The sequence below is a fragment of the Eptesicus fuscus genome, chromosome 22 (assembly GCF_027574615.1).
Source record: "Eptesicus fuscus isolate TK198812 chromosome 22, DD_ASM_mEF_20220401, whole genome shotgun sequence".
Lineage (NCBI taxonomy): Eukaryota > Metazoa > Chordata > Mammalia > Chiroptera > Vespertilionidae > Eptesicus > Eptesicus fuscus.
Window position 1 is genome coordinate 16,875,409 of NC_072494.1, and position 15,796 is coordinate 16,891,204.

The window sequence follows — 15,796 nt, forward strand, 5'->3', positions numbered from 1 at the left end:
CCAAAGCCTTTGCCCTCTGCACGCTATCAACACGTCTCGTTCCCTAGGACCCGGGGGAGCCCCTGCACGCGTGGCTTCCGGAATGAGGTGGGGAAGGCAGCAGCCTTTGGCAGGCTCGCCTCTACCCTAGCAAAACCGGCGTTGGTCTCCCCCACGGGCCCCAATTTACGTTACCTTTTCTCACAACTTTGTAACTTCCTGCTGCCTCTGTGCTCGAAGCCTCTTCCTCTGGACTCCTGCCTAGCTCAGGAGGCTCCCAGATGCCAGAATTTCTTGTCCTTGGAGGCAGGTGTTCCAGAGAACAGAGAGCCGCATCCTCCTGCTCGGCCTGGCCCCCCTCTGGCCCTGGGAGCTGGCTGTTCTCCCCTTCACCCCCAGTGGGAGCTCGTCCGGGGGAGCCTGGGTCCCAGGGGTGAGAGGTGATGCTGACGACAGAAGGTGTAGGTGTCAGGTCGTCCTCGGGCTCCCCAGCAGCCTGTGGTTCCCTGGGGTGACTTGGCAGCCGGCCCCGCAGGATCAGGTGCCGCAGGATCTCCACTGGAGGGAAACAGGGAGGTGGCTTCCCTGCACAGGACCCAGCCAGCAGGAGGAAGAGTGCAGAGTGGCAGGAGGTGGCTAACTCCCCTCCCACCGCCAGCTTGGTGAACCTGCCTCCTCGGTCACCCGGTGGAGCTGGAGGGCTCTGGCCAGCTAGCGGGGCTGGGGAATGGGAATGACAACTGTGTCTCCGCATCATCTCGCCTCCGCACAACCAGGGAGAATCTCCAGGCAGGTAGGGGGTGCAGACAGCTGCCAGTTCACACTGGTCAAGCTCCTGGGGGCCTGGGGGCCGATGGCAGGGTCCACGAGGCACTCACCATCTTCTAGGGCTGCATCGGCAAGTCCTTCCATGAACAGCGGGCCTGGGAGGGGCAGCACGATGGGGTCTCTGGTCCTGCCACCTCTGTTCTCTCCATCCAGGGATGCGGAAGGGTGAGGCAGGGCACCCAGCTCCTTGTCCTCTATGCTGCCCTCGTGCGTGAGGTCCTCAAGCAGGACCGAGTGCTTCCCTCTGACGCTCTGTGGGGGCCCAGGACCTGTTGTTGGAAGGTCAGTGTAAGGCAGGGACAGAGGGGAGGCATGTGGGGGTTGATCCCATGCCTAGTTTTGGATTTAAGGGGCTGGGAACATTGTTGATTCATTCTACAATGTGTACTGAGCACCTACTATGGCTGGGCACTGTCCCGGCTCCTGGCATACATCAGTAAATAAAGATCGCTGCCCCGTGGAGCTTAAATTCAAGTGCAGGGACACAGAGGAATAATAAAATAAGCAAATCACCGAAATAAATCAGGTGAGAAGTGCTTTAGGAAAGAAGGAAAACAAGAGCAGGGTATGGAGGATCAGGAGTGCTGGCTACAGTACTAAGTGTAGGGGTCAAAGAAGGTGTATTGTTGCAAAGGTAAGACCTGAAGGAGGTGTGAAGTTAGGAGGACAAGCATTTTAAGCAGGAAGAACAGAAAAGGGACACAGCCAGGCTGCCTACCCAGGGAGATTTCTCTCTAAACTCAAGACCCTAAACTATTTCACATACAGACTAGCAATGAGAATTGTTTGGGGCCCTCTTGCCTCTGCCAATTCATTCCAGTAATTGTCTTTGGTCCTTTGAGCTCCCACTCCCCCTGACGACCCCTGCACAATGCACTCCCTGATACACAGCTTCTGCCTGCATCTCACTCTCCACTAGTAACCCCTGGTGGGGAAAGCAGGGGGTCCTGGACCCCCAAATATCCCTCTCTTCCTCCACTGCTAAGTACCTATCACCGTGAGCCAGGGCCACAATCTGTTCAGGTGAGCTAGTCTACACTCCCTTAAGTCTGTTTCCCTTCCTTGTCTGGCTCTTTCTTCCTCCCTCTATTCTTAACTAAACCTCACACCTGTGGCCCTGATGGGTCCCTCCCATCACCCCACCCCACCCCACCCCCGACCACCTTCCTGCCTGTGCCTATAAAAAATGGACTGAGGTTATCTCCCACGAAGACCACCCAGGGGACTTACCTCCAGGGAGAGCCTCTGGTTCTGGTTCCCTCTGAAATACTTCCGAGTCCTCCAGTTCTACCCTGAGGGAAGAAACGGGCAGGCAAGTGATCACCTGCCGGAATGCTGGCTCTCCGCCACCCAGGAGTCTAGAGGTCATGAAATTCCACCCTGGCCTCCAGAGTGAGAATGGGCAATGAGGGCGCAGGGATCAAGATGGAAGGTGCTCGGTTTCAGCACCTGCTGTCTGACTGGCTGCCCAGAGAGGAGGGTGGGTGCCGGCCAAGCCTCTCCTGGTTCCGATTCTACCTCCCTGCCCGCTTTAGGTGCAGTCTCCATGATAGCCATGCGGGCTGCTGGGGACAGCAGACAGGGAGGGAAGGCAGAGTGTGGGAACGTCCCTCTGCCTGCCTGCTACCACCTGTCTGCTGAGGCTGCCCATCCCCAGAGGTGAAGGCTGAAGATCAGCAGAAAACAAGGGTGTGGAGTGGGTGAGCAAGGGGGCCCGGAGGGCTAAGTACCTGCTGGACCTGGGGCTCTGGTGGGCTGACTCCTGAGGGCCTGGGGGTGGAGGAAGGACAGGTGTCGGGGCAGCTCCTGGGTGCCTGGTGGCATTCTGCACAGCCTCTTCTAGGAGTTCCATCCACCTGTAGCTCGACAGGAGTAGAGAGGATGGTGAAGGGAACAAGATCTAGGCACACAGCATCTCACCTGAAACCCTGCCCAGAGCCTTGAAGCCTTTTCCACACCCTCCCCCCCAGGGACCCTGGGCCGGCAGGTCCCACAGCCCCACAGTCTGCCGGCTGCTGCTGTGCAGCTCTATTACTTGCAGCTCCGATGACTGAACACCACCCTCTGTTGTACTCCGCGCTTAGCATCCTGTATCTGTTCTCTCTCAAGAAAATTCTCAATACCCACGTTTACCGATGAAAACCTGAAGCTGAGAAACTGCCCGACTCAACCTGTCTCCTCCTACCTCGCACCACCTCCAGCTGCCTCGTCGGGGTGGGGATGGGGAGGCAAACAGGAAGAAGCTGTGACTTTAGGACACTGGACTGGGAAGGGAAGCAAACCCCAGCGGAAAGGGGATGGCGCCAGAGAAAGGGAAGAAGAGCAAAATGGCCGGGAGATTGCTGGGAACTCCCTCGCCCTCCCACGGCTCACAGGGCAGGGAGGGTCCTACAAGCTTCTCGAAGTCCGTCTATCTCCAACTGCCCTGCCCAATGCCCGCTCTGATTGCTCTGGGGCCCGGCTCTCGCCTCACTGTCCTCACACACACCATCCTGGTTCCTAAGGGACAGCAGTTATCAGGGACCCTTGAATCAATTCTCACGTGTTCTTGTCTGATGAGGTCAATGCCACCAGCTCATAGATCTGGGGTGGGCCCAACTCGGAGGTGCAGATGATGAAGAAGGCCCGCTTATCTGTGAGAGAACGAAGGGAGATGGCACTGCCCTGGGGGTAGCAGAGGCCCGACTCCAGCCTGGGCCGGGAGCCAGAGTGCGGACTCAAAGCCCTGACCCTCACCGCGGACGAAGGATGCAGCGTAAGACAGACCTGGGTCATCAGAACCACTTGGGACCTACTTACAAGGGACAGAGGCAATTCTGGAACCCCTAATGGCACCTTTCATGGCCACCCATTACACGCCTGCTTTCCTAACGTGCGTGGTGCTTGGGTTTATAAAACTTTTCATGCCCACCAGGCCTTTGATCCCCCACGTTAGGGATGAGGAAAGCAAGCCCGAGCGTGTGGCTGCCAGAGCCCTTCCCTGTGCACACGCCCCTTCTCACGGAAACGTCTGTCCGCTGGACTCAACTCTACTGTGTGGCTTCGTTCTTCCCGCCACGCTTGCAGCAGGAAGGCTTGTCCTACTCCTCTCTGCCCAATCCTATTCTTCCCAACCCTGCCTACACCTCCTTAGCCCGTCCTGGGTGCTCACAGCCCCTCCTGGCTGTTTATCTTCACCGTGTCCCCCCCATCCAACCCATCATCCTATCTCACTTTGGATCACATCCTCCTCAGATGGCTCAAGACAGGAGGAAAGGAACACAGGTGGACCCGTAACTCCCGTAGGCCCCAGACTGGCCCTCATCACCCAGTCTCACTGCACATCAGTAACTGTGATCATGGCCCTGGGCCCAGGCCAGCGGGGAGGGTCTCCTCACAGTACCTGTGGCCACGGAGCGGATGAGAACGGCATTGAGCTTGAGCACGGGGCTGAAGGTCTGCTTGCTGTCTGAGGAGCCCACGGCGGTCTTGCTGTGGCACTTAAGCAGCAGCTTCTCATCCTGCTTCTGCAGCAGCACGAGGAGGTCCTCCAGCAGCAGCACGTGGAGGTCTGGGAGGGGTGGTGCTGTGAGGCATTCCAGTTCCCACTCCACATCCACACACAGGGCGCCGGGCGCTCTGGGACGCCTGGCCCTTTCTTGTGGGTACCCCATGCTGGGCATAAGGAGTCTGAACTCTCCCAGTTATGTTTTAAGCTGCTTCCCGGCTCCCTGACTGCCCCTTTAGAGAGCACCAGGTTCCAGGAGTCATGCTCCAGGGAGGGAAGTGCCGGGCAGCCCAGGCCCCCCCAGACTTCCCCTGGCCCCAGCACACACCCCCATACCCAGGGTCTTATCCTTGCTGATCCTCCACGTCAGGGGCCCCTCATGGATCATCTTTCTGGTTGTAAGATCCAGGCTCTGTTAAGGAGAAACCATTTGTTCATTCATTCATCCATTCAACAAGTATCTGAGAACCTACTATGTGCCAGACACCATGCTAAGGGGCTCGGGATCAGTGGTGACAAGAAAGAGTCCTTGCCCTTACCCTCTTGTGAGGGACACAGACAAGTGAACAGGCCACTACGAAGTCACGGGGCTTGTGCTGGATTGGGGATATGCCGACAGCTCTGGCTTAGGTCTCTCGTCCACCCCATACCACATGCCATCCACCTTCCTAAGAAGAGCACTCTGCTTCACTTGCCCATCCCTTCAGCTTTATTCCCTCCCAAAGGAACTTTACCTTACCTCAAGTTGGAACTCCCACCCCCTGCTCTTCCCGGCTGAGTCTAACATCTATCTTTATTGGTGGAGCTGTCTGCCCATGTCTGTCTGGATGGACTGACAATGGTAACAGGAGGAATGTGTGCTCCCGGGCCCCACCTCGCCATCCTACCAGACAGGCCAGGTCTCCTGCCTCCCACTCTCCAGGCACTGACCAGAGTTCTGCTCTCCAGGGTGCCCCAGAAGCGTGTGCGTGTGCGTGTGCGTGTGCGTGTGGGGGGTGGGGTGACCATGCTGCCCCGCTGCCTCTTACCTTGAATTCTGCTGCCAAGGGGTTGCTGGCCCTCTCCAGGGACGTGGTGTCCAGGCGTTTCTGATAGCCCTCTAAACGGTGCCGGTTCTCCGTCTGCTTCACCGCTTCATTCACGTACTTAAGAATTTCCCGGCATTGATCCCGGGCCCGGCAAAGCTTCTCATGCTCAGAGGTGCCACCTACCAGTCAGCACAGAGGAGGCAGTTAGGAGCTCGCTCCTGCCCGAGAAGCCTGGAGTCCGACATCACCGGCGACTCACACCCACCAGCAGGGACGGTACAGGTTCGCCACCCGTGCCTAAGAGGACCTCAGGGTAAGGTTATCTTTACTGAGGGTCATCAGATTTCAGATCACTGCTCTGAAGACACTGACGGCTCTTGGGAATTCCTGCCTAGCCCACAAGCAGCGCTGCAGACGTGGGGGCAGGAACAGAGACTGGGCAAGTGCGGTGACGGTGCCCTAGGATACCTGCTGAGTTACGAGGAGGTTCTTTACACCGTATACCCTGACTCCAATACTTCAAATGTGAGAGTGGTGAAAGACGCTCAGGATCCCAGGAACAGTGGAACAGGGGTCAGACCCCTTATTCAGCATGGCCCCTACTCCGCTAGTTACCACACACGGTTGTGTCTTTTGTGCCTCGCAGAGGCATCCAGTGTGTGTGGCGGGGAGAATGGGGACTAAAATCCAGCCATGGCCCCTGGTGTGGAACCATGGCCCTCAGTGGAGCCAAGGTGCCCTCCATGGACCAACCTGTGTCCACTCAGATGCTGTGCTCTTAGCTGTACAAAGGCCCCACCTGGGCTAGAGGTAGCCCTCACCCCTGCCATGCTGAGCACCTTACTTTCCTAAGGTGCATTGACCATCATTATCTTCTTTGAGACTGCTCATAACAAGGCAAGGATGAAGACCCTGAAGACCAGAGAGGTCAAGTGACTTTCTAAGGTCACCAAGATGTCAATGCTAGGACTAGGGTCTGAAATGAGGGTGGCTGCCTCTCACGCTAGCCCCTCGCCCAGCCCTACCCTCCGTGTGCTTAATGATGCTCTCCAGCAGCAGTGGGTACTTGGTCAGCCGCTGCATCTCAGAGATGATGAGGTCCCGCAGCTGCAGCCGCCGGCACTGAGGGTGGCTCTCAGCCTCCTAGACGAAAGGAGGCACAGACAGGAAGATGTCAACCCAGGGTGAGGAGCCGGTTTATGGGCTCAGCACGTGGGTGGGTGTGAAAATGCCACATAGGTCCTAATTCCAGAGGGAAACTCAGAACAGCGATGGCAGCTTCCTCCTTGAATATTTAAGGCACAGCATGTGGGGGCAGGGAGACAGATGCCTATGGAAGGGACATGGTCGAAGGAGCCACGCAGAGCAGGTGTTACAAGTGACAAGAAATAGGACCTAATGACTGCTTATCCAGCGTTCTTTCCAGCAAACAGCAGCCTCTGTCTTGAGAGTAGATAGAGGTCAGTGTTTTGGGAGCGGTGGCATGAGGGAGGGTACAGATGGGTGCAGGGAGTTCGCATTATCCTCCCCAGGAGAGAGAAGGGGCAGGGGTGCTTGGAGCTGGGGGCCCGGAGGGAGTTGAAGAGATGTGGCCCTGCCCCGCCCTTACTGAGATATGACTGACCTGGCTGACTTGTAGTGGCAATGAGAAGGCGGGAGGATGGCAAAGAACGCACCTGCATGAAGAGCTGGAAGCGGCTCTCCTTCCGCTGCTTGGTCTTGATCAGCTCCAGGGCTACGGACTGGTACGAGCAGAACTGGGCGGCCACCTGCTGGAGCTCCTCTCGGGCAGGGCCATCAAACTGAGAGGCAGAGTGGACACGGCAGGCATCACCACATCCCGACCTGGGACTGGTCCCTCCCCGTCTCCTCTGCCACATCCTCAGGCCTTGGTAACGACCCCCCTCTCCTCCAAGCAGAAGTTCGCAGCTATACCCGAGCCAGCATGAGGTCACTGATTTCTTTGATGATGGGGCCCTCCTCCCGGAGCCTCTTCATGGCTTCACACCAGGAATCTGGGCAAGGGGAGAAGAAACAGCAAGGCCTGGGTGGGGCGGCAGAGGATCTGACAGCAGTGTTGTGGGGAAGGGTCTGGAAACCAGTATGCTTTGGGAGTAACTGGAATGCTGGCTTCAGGTTGTACAAGAGGACTGCCAGGGTTTTCCGCACAGGGCGGTCCCAGCACGCGGGTAAAAGTGGAACAGAAGCCTGAAGGCTAGCCAGAGGGGTGTGGAGGGAGGAGGCGGGGAGGACATCTCCTCACTGTGGATCTCGATGAGTTCAGGTAGGTTGGGGAAGAGCCGGGCCAGCTCCTCCCGGGGCATCAGGTTCTCCTTCTTCATTCGCTGGTAGAAGATCAGGTCCAGGACCCGGAGTGTGCGCAGATGGGAAGCCTCTGTCACAAACAACTCTGAGCAGCGGTTGTGACAGGAGGAGTAGAAAGACAGGGAGAAAACATATCAGCAAGTATCTAGAGTCACTACCGTGACCCCCCAAACCACTTTATTTTGGGGGGAACAGAGTACTGTTTTCAAATCGTACACGGACTTTCTCTCACCCAAGGGTCAGAACTGAGTTGTTCCTTAGGATCAACAAGGACCTGGGCCTGTCCCAGGGCCCGCCCTCTTTATCCTCACACCTGTTCCCACACGAGTTAGAGTGGAAATGGGGTGAGTAGGGACGGGGCGAAGAGGAGCACGTTCTCACCGTTGATGACCTCCTGCCGGTCAATCTCCCTCTGGGTGAGCCCCGCCACCACATCCTTGCCCACTGTGTGCTGCCAGTTTTGGGTGTCTGGCTCTAGCTCCAGGTCGGACAGCTGGCCCAGGTCATCCTCTAGGAGGTGGGGGAGGAGGACATCTGTGCAGAACCCCAGGCTGGGGGACTCAATGCTCCTGGGAGAAAATGAGCAGCTTAGCTTTACTTGGAGGGAAAACTCACACTTGGGGTTTGTCCCTCCCTCTCCTGCCCAATCTGCTTGCCCCGTGCCCACTGGGAAGCAGCAGGCCCCGGAGGAGATGCACACCTACCCAGCCACTCGGGGGGGCCGGAGGGGGGAGAAACAGTGGGACGTGGCTGGAACTCAGACACCTAAGAGAAGTGCTACTGCACCCATCACTCACCTGCGACCCATTTTGGGGGTGAAGGGAGGAGTAGGGTTCTCAAGAGACCTGTGGAGAGAATGTTAACTCTCAGAACCCGCTGCTCCTGGCCCTGCAGTATCAGTGGGGGGAGCCACGGAGCCCTGCCCACCTGGTGGAGAGGCTGGAGGCGGATGACGAGGCTGACTGGTGGAGGCGAGCAGCCTCCGCGGCAGCATCCATGTCCACGTCACTGCGGGAGCGGGGCACGTTCTCCGTCTTCCGAGAGCGCTTCAGCTCCTCCCGGCCCTTCAGGCTCTCAGAGCGGCCCAAGCGAATCTCTGAGCGCGAGCTGGGGGAAAGGGCAAGAGACCCTGGGATCCGATGTCCTGGCCAGCTTCATCTGCTGCCCATCTCAGGACGCCTCAGTGGTGCAGATTCTCCACCCCATCCCCACAAAAGGCCCAAACACCAAGATTCACCCAAACACGAAAATTCCTAGACAAAAGACGCTTTCCAACGATAAATACTTCTGCTGCTCTACCAAGTTCTCCCGCACCGGGCCGGGGAAGGACAGAGCCTCTCGTCTTGCTCAGGACCGATCGGAAAGCAATCCTAACAGGAAAGTGAAATCTGGAACTAACAAAATCAGACTTGCAGTGTCCTAATGCCCAGGAAACCAGGCCCCGTCAGGAAAGCCGTGGGCACCCATTAAACTACCAGGTCCCACCCTGGCCACCATCTTGCCCTTTGCTATGGAACAGGTCAGCTCCCACTGTGGACTCCGCTTGAGCCGGACCCTTCCTTTCACAAGATCATCTACAAGGAAATGTCTTCACACACTCATTCTAGCATTTTCTACACTGCCTGCCAGAACATTCTATCTGCTGATAGAGCACTGCCCCTCCATTCAATGCAGGTTTCTTCCATTCTTCTTCACAGGATCCTTCCCAAGCTTCCATTTCCTTTCTGGAAGCAGACCAGCTTGGAAGCTCACTTACAGGAGCTGCTTACTGACCATCAGGAACCTGCTTCCCGGCTTGCCAGGCTTGGCCACTGAGTGTCTCTGGGGCTCAATGAGACGCTGACAAGTGGGTGTGGCCCTTTTGGGTCCTGCAGCACATCCGCCCTGAGAGAGCAGCATCTCTGGACCCTTGCTGCCCAGGATGTCGCCTCCCCCACAACCCTGCTGGGCTGCTTCTTTGTTGACATTATTACTAATCCCACATCCTGCCATGCATCCAGGACCACAGGAGGCCTGTAGAGTCTGGAGAGCTCTTAAGAGCACAGCACGCTGCTACACGGGAGCCTAATGGCTTGGTCTCCATTCATCAAGTGTCTCCATACTGTCAGAGGATCTACATGGGGCCTCCATCCTCAGCATCTTGAGGGTTTGTCCGCAGGGTTAGAACCCACACTGCTCACTGGTCCCCTACTGAACTCAACCCCGAAATCTGTTAGAACAATTCCAATCCAGACTAACTCAAAACACTTTCACCAGTGCCCCCAATGGGTCACTTTAGCACGACAAACTTCATCCAGTGAGGTTACTGGGGCTGCAGAGCTAAGCACCTTCCTTCAGTGCCCACAAGTGAATAGTACTCCCACCAAGAAGTGAGGCACATAACCCTCCTCTGGGACTGCCTTCTAGAACTGGGGGCTTCTCAGACCTTCTAAGAATCTACGACAACCTCTGACCCACTGTGCTGACACTATTTCTAAGGCTGCCAGTGAACTTAGTCACCAAATCCAAAGGCTTCTGTGAACTTAGGATCCTAGTGAACATCTTAGGGCAAATATACCCAGCAACTTCAAGAATACAAATTTGCATGCCCGAAACCGGTTTGGCTCAGTGGATAGAGCGTCGGCCTGCGGACTCAAGGGTCCCAGGTTCGATTCCGGTCAGGGGCATGTACCTTGGTTGCGGGCACATCCCCAGTGGGGGGTGTGCAGGAGGCAGCTGATCGATGTTTCTCTCTTATCGATGTTTCTAACTCTCTATCCCTCTCTCTTCCTCTCTGTGAAAAATCAATAAAATAAAAATAAAAAAAAAAAAGAATACAAATTTGCAATTGGTCTCAAATATTCTATCAAAATATTGATATATCTTACAATTGTGTATTTGATCTTCTATATGACTATGCCTATCCCAGCAATTACATAATTTGTATATTTAATTTACTCAGTAATATGAGAACTCAACCTCATCCCAGTACAAATCTAACTTTTATCTTCCCTAAATCTTTGTTAATTCTCATTTGGCAAAATCATTTAACACGTATTAAACTTAACAAAAAGGAGTAACCTTGCACACAAGAAGGAGTGTCTCACATACGATTTAATCATTAGGTATTTCAGAGGTAAATGGTTCGACTATGAAGGCTGCTACTTCTTGGGTTGCCTTTGAGCCTGCCTTTATTTAGTCCAATCCAGTGGCTCAGACTTGAGTGCACACAAGCATTATTCATTATTCTCGTATACGTAAGACCACACTCCTGTACCTCAAGGGTGACGTAAGAAATTTGCAAGGACATTTCCAACTACAGGCAAATTTCATTTAGGCGTTGACTGTAGAGTCATGCCGTAGTCAAGAACAAGTCCCTTCTTCCCCTTCACAGTTTCCTCTAGCCTGTCATTTAGGGTTTCCTGATGAGCTGCTTCATAATATAATCGAGCTCATTCTTGGGATGAAGGCTGCTGAGAAGTCAGGGTTGAATCCGAAGGAAATTTTAAAGGATTGTGGTTCCTGGGCTGGGAGGTTGGGACCCTGCTCTCTCTTCTGCTGGCCTGAGTGCCAACACCTATTACGTCTTCCTCTGAAGATACACAGGTGGGAAGGGTGAGGGAGGGAGAGTCTCACAGTCTAGTGCAGGGGCTAAAGTAGCTGGAATTAAGCTAGCTCCAAACCCTACCCAGGTGCCCCTACCCAGCCACGGCTACCTGTCGCTCTCCAGCAGGTCCTCGGGAAAGCTTCCTGTCGAGAGTCGCTGCATCCCAGGTTCTGGGGCATCATACTGCTGGTTGTTCTCAAAGTGCTGAATGATGTTCCTCACATTGCCTGGTTTAACTAGAAGCAGAAAGATAATGGAGGGCACTCTGCTTTCTGTATAAGGACGATGGCTCAGGACTCTCGCTCCCCTCTAACCCCGAAGACAGAGCAAGGAGCAAGCATGGATGAGAGCAGTGTGGGGCGGAGAACAGGAGGCAGTCTATCCTGGCTCTTCTGCTGACATGAGGGTGGCCTGGGCAGTCCCTCTACCTTTCTGGGTTTGCTCTTTCTTATCTGCAAAATGAGAGGGTTTAGATGTACATATTCTATGGATATTTCTTTTGACTCCCACATTCTTTATCACAATGATTCTTCTGCTTGAAAATTGTGACTAGGTTTTTCTCAAGATCCACATATAGGTTAAAAAAGTACCTAGGGGACCAAAGAACATACCTACATGTCATCTGGCCATGGTACCGAATTATATCAAGCACTTTCCAAATTTGTATTACCTTTAGAGTTCAAGATTTCTGTTCTTCTTTGAGTTTTCCTTCCTGTTCTTTCTGCTCTCCACACCCCGCCCCCCCACCATCCCTGGTCTCCATCATTATAGAATCAAACCCTTTATTACCAGTGAGGGGGGTCTCAGGAGGAACAAAGAAGAGATGTCATTTCTGGCATTCACATTCCAGCCCCTTTTCAAAGCTAAGACAAAAGACAGCTATTCTTGTTCAAAGAAGCAGACAGGGCATAGAAGAGTAAAAAGGCACGTGTGATACCATGCAGAGACCTGGAGAAGACATTTCTGGCTCAGGGCTCAATGGCTCTCATCTTCAAAGCCAACTAGCTCAGCTCTAAGTTCAGTGATATCAGAACAGGAGTTGGGCCAGAAATGCTGCTCAGCCTGAGACCAAAGGAAGGATAAGTGGGACTGGGGATGGGGTGGGGGTGGGAGGCAGGGCAAGGCAGATACCCCAGAGGGCAGGCCCTAATCCTAACAACTGACTGGTGTCCCGCCCAAGCTTCAGATTCTGATATCGACATGTACAAACTTACAAATCTCCCTATGTATCGAAATTTCAGTTTCATAAGAAAATTTCCAAGCCATAGGAAACAGATAAATAACATTTAGCTGATCTCCTCAAAGCGTACAACTTCATATCCTTTAGGCAGGTAACTAGGGTAATATTTTTCTAAAACTGTCCGATAGGTGGCTGTGTGTATGTGACAGGAGCAGGCGTATTACCATCACTCCCATTTCTGAGCTTAGGGCCAGACCTGCCTGTCCCAGACTGAATGTGCATCTGGGCCGTGGGGCAACAGCAGAAGCCAGGGTCAGCTGTGCAGCCACAGCCCCGAGCGGCCCTGGCTGGGTGATGATGGAGCCCGGCTGAGTCCACTGTTCCCCCTCCCATGGGCCACTTGGAAATGCCTTCTGTCCTTGGGATATAGTATGTCCCAGCTGTGACAAGAAATAGGCGTGGCCCTGAGATCTTGTATAACTGAAAAACCCAGAGTACAGGGGAAAGTTGGTGGGAAGTAGCATATTTTTAAAAAGAGCAAAGTTTGCCCAGCTGGCCATGGCTCAGTTGTTGAGCATCAACCTATGAACCAGGAGGTCACGGTTCTATTCCCGGTCAGAGCACATGCCCCCAGTGTGGGGCGTGCAGGAGGCAGCCGATCAATGCTTCTCTCTCATCATTGATGTTTCTATCTCTCTATCCCTCTCCCTTCCTCTCTGTAAAAAATCAATAAAATATATAATAAATAAATAAATAAAAATAATTATTTTTGTTGTTTAAATAGCATAATGAATCTAGGCATTCAATAATTTAAAAAATTTATAGTTTGTAGATCATTATTTTTAATTGACACTTTTACATAGAATGAATTCTAGCAACAGAATCATTTCCTGATTGCATCCCACTGCTACCTTCCTCCATACATTTATTATAGAACCTAGAAATATTAATCACTTAAATATTCCCTCGCTGATGGGAAATGAACTTGTCTAATTCTAAGTTCTAGCTTCTTTGGGTTCATGTGTATTATGTATATATGTTTTAATACACATGTTTTAGAAGATAGGTAATAGGTACTCTACATACTAGGGTCATTCTATTCTTTTTAATATATATTTTTAATTGATTTCAGAGAAAGAGGGAGAGAGACAGAAACATCAATGATGAAAGAGAATCATCAATCGGCTGCCTCCTGTATGCCCCCTACTGGGAATTGAGCCCGCAACCCAGGCATGTGCCCTTGACCAGAATCGAACCTGGGACCCTTCAGTCCGCAGGCTGATGCTCTATCCACTGAGCCACACCAGCTATGGCAGGGTCATTCTTTTTTAACTGTTGTAGTTATCCAGTGCTGGCAAAATTAAGAGTAAAAAAGATGGAGGGACTATACTAAAGGGATTAAGCAAAGTAGGTGATATAAATTAAAACTACCCCCAAAAACTGCTGGAGACCCATTCATTATTTATTTTTAAAAACCCGTAACCTTAAAAAATGAGAATTTTTGTTATTTTTTCGATTGAAAATAAAAATCTGAGGAACTTGTGCAGGACATTTCAATGTGCAAGGGTTTCCCTCATTTCTATAAAATCCTGGACGGTTGGCGCCTCATCCATGGGAAGGTGACAGAGTGAAGAGGGAGGCCTCAGACGGTGGGACAATTGTGAGGAGGAGTGTCCTGGCCCTTCCAACCCTGCAGCAGGCAGGCGTGAGGTGGGAGCCCCCTGGGCAGTGTCTGTGTCACAGAGCAGCGTTAGCAGCAAGGAGGAACGCATAAGAGAAGTGGAATAAGGAAAGGGAGGGAAGGAAGAGGGGCAGGACAGGAGGAGAGGATGAAGAAAGAAAAGGCAAGGAAAGATGGGATGTGGGAAATGGAAACTCAATGCTAATGCAAAGAAAAATTCAAAGAAAATGGTCCTTTTACCTTCCACAGGGGACAAGGGAATATGAAATGCTAAAAAACAAACAAACAAAAACAAAAGTAAACCATGAAAAGTCAAATTAAAATAAAAATTACATCAAGCTGGAAAATGGATGTTGTGGCAAAAATTAGGGCTGATCTAGGAGTCCCCTCCCCTCCCCCCAGAGCAGCAACTTCAGAAGAGGCAGCGGTCCCACCCCTCAGCCCTGCACAGACTTCCAGGACTGGTACTGGTGGTCTTAGGAAATGACTGCGAGGGCCAGCAGCAATTTCCAGACAAATGACACAACGGGGAAGAAATCCACGACAGGACCAACTGAGTTGGGTTACTGATGGCATTCAGGGAACCTCTGGGCCCCAAACCTGCCCTCTTTCCAACTAGTTCTGCTTAATAGTAACTCAATTCCCCATCAAGGGCCCATAATTGCTCCCAACACACAGGCCCTCAGGAGTACAGATGAAGGTGAAGGCGGCACTCGGTGTCAACAGAGCAATACTGCCAAGGGGGAAATAGTCCCCCATAGGGCGGTTCAGCGCTACGAGTGGCTCTGGCACAGTTACCTGTTCCTCAAAGAGCCTGCAGCGGTGTGGCCAGGTGAGAACACAGTAGCACCAAGAGGAAGCTGCATCTCAGAGTTTGGGCCTGTGGCTCTCAGAAACCCTGGAAGACCTTCTGCCATCATGCTGGTCTATGAAGGGGCTGAGGTCCCCCTTGAGGCTGTTGTTCCCCGAATACTCACTACTCTGGGATGAGCTTTTGGGCTTCCCAATGTATTTGAGGATGGGGTTTCGCTTCTTGTCTTCCAAGGCATCCTTTTCTTTCTTGGGATTGCTGCTCTGCTGAGAAAAGAGACATGGGGGTTGGAGAAGTCCCAATACCCAGATTTGGCCACTAATCACTCTGCCGCTGCTCCGAAGACTGGCCCTAAATAAGAAACTGGAGAGCAGGGTCATGCTTGTTCCCTAACTAGGTTTGGAGGAAGGGAGAGAGCTGCTCGAGGGTGAGGATTTTCACCACGGCCACAGGTGGTGGGACGAGCTAGATACCTCCAAAAGGGCTTTCCCAGCCTGCCTCAGTGCGGAGACCTGTGTCAAGAGAAGACACTTTCTAGGGTGGCTCTGTTACCTTCTTGGTCTTCGGGAAGAAGGGCAGCCACTTGTCCTTGTCAGGAGCAGACAACGGGGCCTTTTCAGCCGCGTTGGAAGACCGTGCCTCTCGAAGCCGGATCCCAGCATGGCTCATGTAGGTGTTGAGGGCGAAGTCCATGGGGGCGCTGGAAGGCAGGAGTGGGGTGCTGTCTCAGAGAGCTCAGTCATGTCTCTGCCAGCATGGGGAAGGGCCAAGAATGCTTCTTTGGTTCCTCACCACCACCCAGTAGGGTGGCAAAGCGGTAGGTAGGGGCCAGGGCAGTCAGAGGGAGGCCTGGAATATTCCAACAGGGCAGCAGGCAGAAGCTGGCTAGAA

General features: G+C 53.2%; 1 protein-coding gene across 4 annotated transcripts in view; it reads right to left on the minus strand.

Annotated features, from left to right (window-relative positions):
• Positions 1-15,796, minus strand: part of ARHGEF11 (Rho guanine nucleotide exchange factor 11) — a 78,489-nt gene that overhangs the window by 3,863 nt on the left and 58,830 nt on the right. For 3 of the 4 annotated variants that reach the window (XM_054711565.1, XM_054711564.1, XM_028131329.2), the window contains 19 exons: positions 15,458-15,605; positions 15,072-15,171; positions 14,335-14,364; positions 11,343-11,469; positions 8,575-8,754; positions 8,445-8,492; positions 8,029-8,216; positions 7,586-7,732; positions 7,258-7,337; positions 6,999-7,124; positions 6,348-6,465; positions 5,323-5,501; positions 4,631-4,706; positions 4,190-4,357; positions 3,350-3,440; positions 2,538-2,663; positions 2,038-2,099; positions 858-1,076; positions 175-537 (listed from right to left, as the gene is read on the minus strand). In XM_054711565.1, the coding sequence (XP_054567540.1) occupies positions 175-537; positions 858-1,076; positions 2,038-2,099; positions 2,538-2,663; positions 3,350-3,440; positions 4,190-4,357; positions 4,631-4,706; positions 5,323-5,501; positions 6,348-6,465; positions 6,999-7,124; positions 7,258-7,337; positions 7,586-7,732; positions 8,029-8,216; positions 8,445-8,492; positions 8,575-8,754; positions 11,343-11,469; positions 14,335-14,364; positions 15,072-15,171; positions 15,458-15,605 (2,576 nt within the window). The remainder of the gene's footprint in view (positions 1-174; positions 538-857; positions 1,077-2,037; positions 2,100-2,537; positions 2,664-3,349; positions 3,441-4,189; positions 4,358-4,630; positions 4,707-5,322; positions 5,502-6,347; positions 6,466-6,998; positions 7,125-7,257; positions 7,338-7,585; positions 7,733-8,028; positions 8,217-8,444; positions 8,493-8,574; positions 8,755-11,342; positions 11,470-14,334; positions 14,365-15,071; positions 15,172-15,457; positions 15,606-15,796) is intronic. The other variant, XM_028131335.2, reaches the window with a different exon arrangement.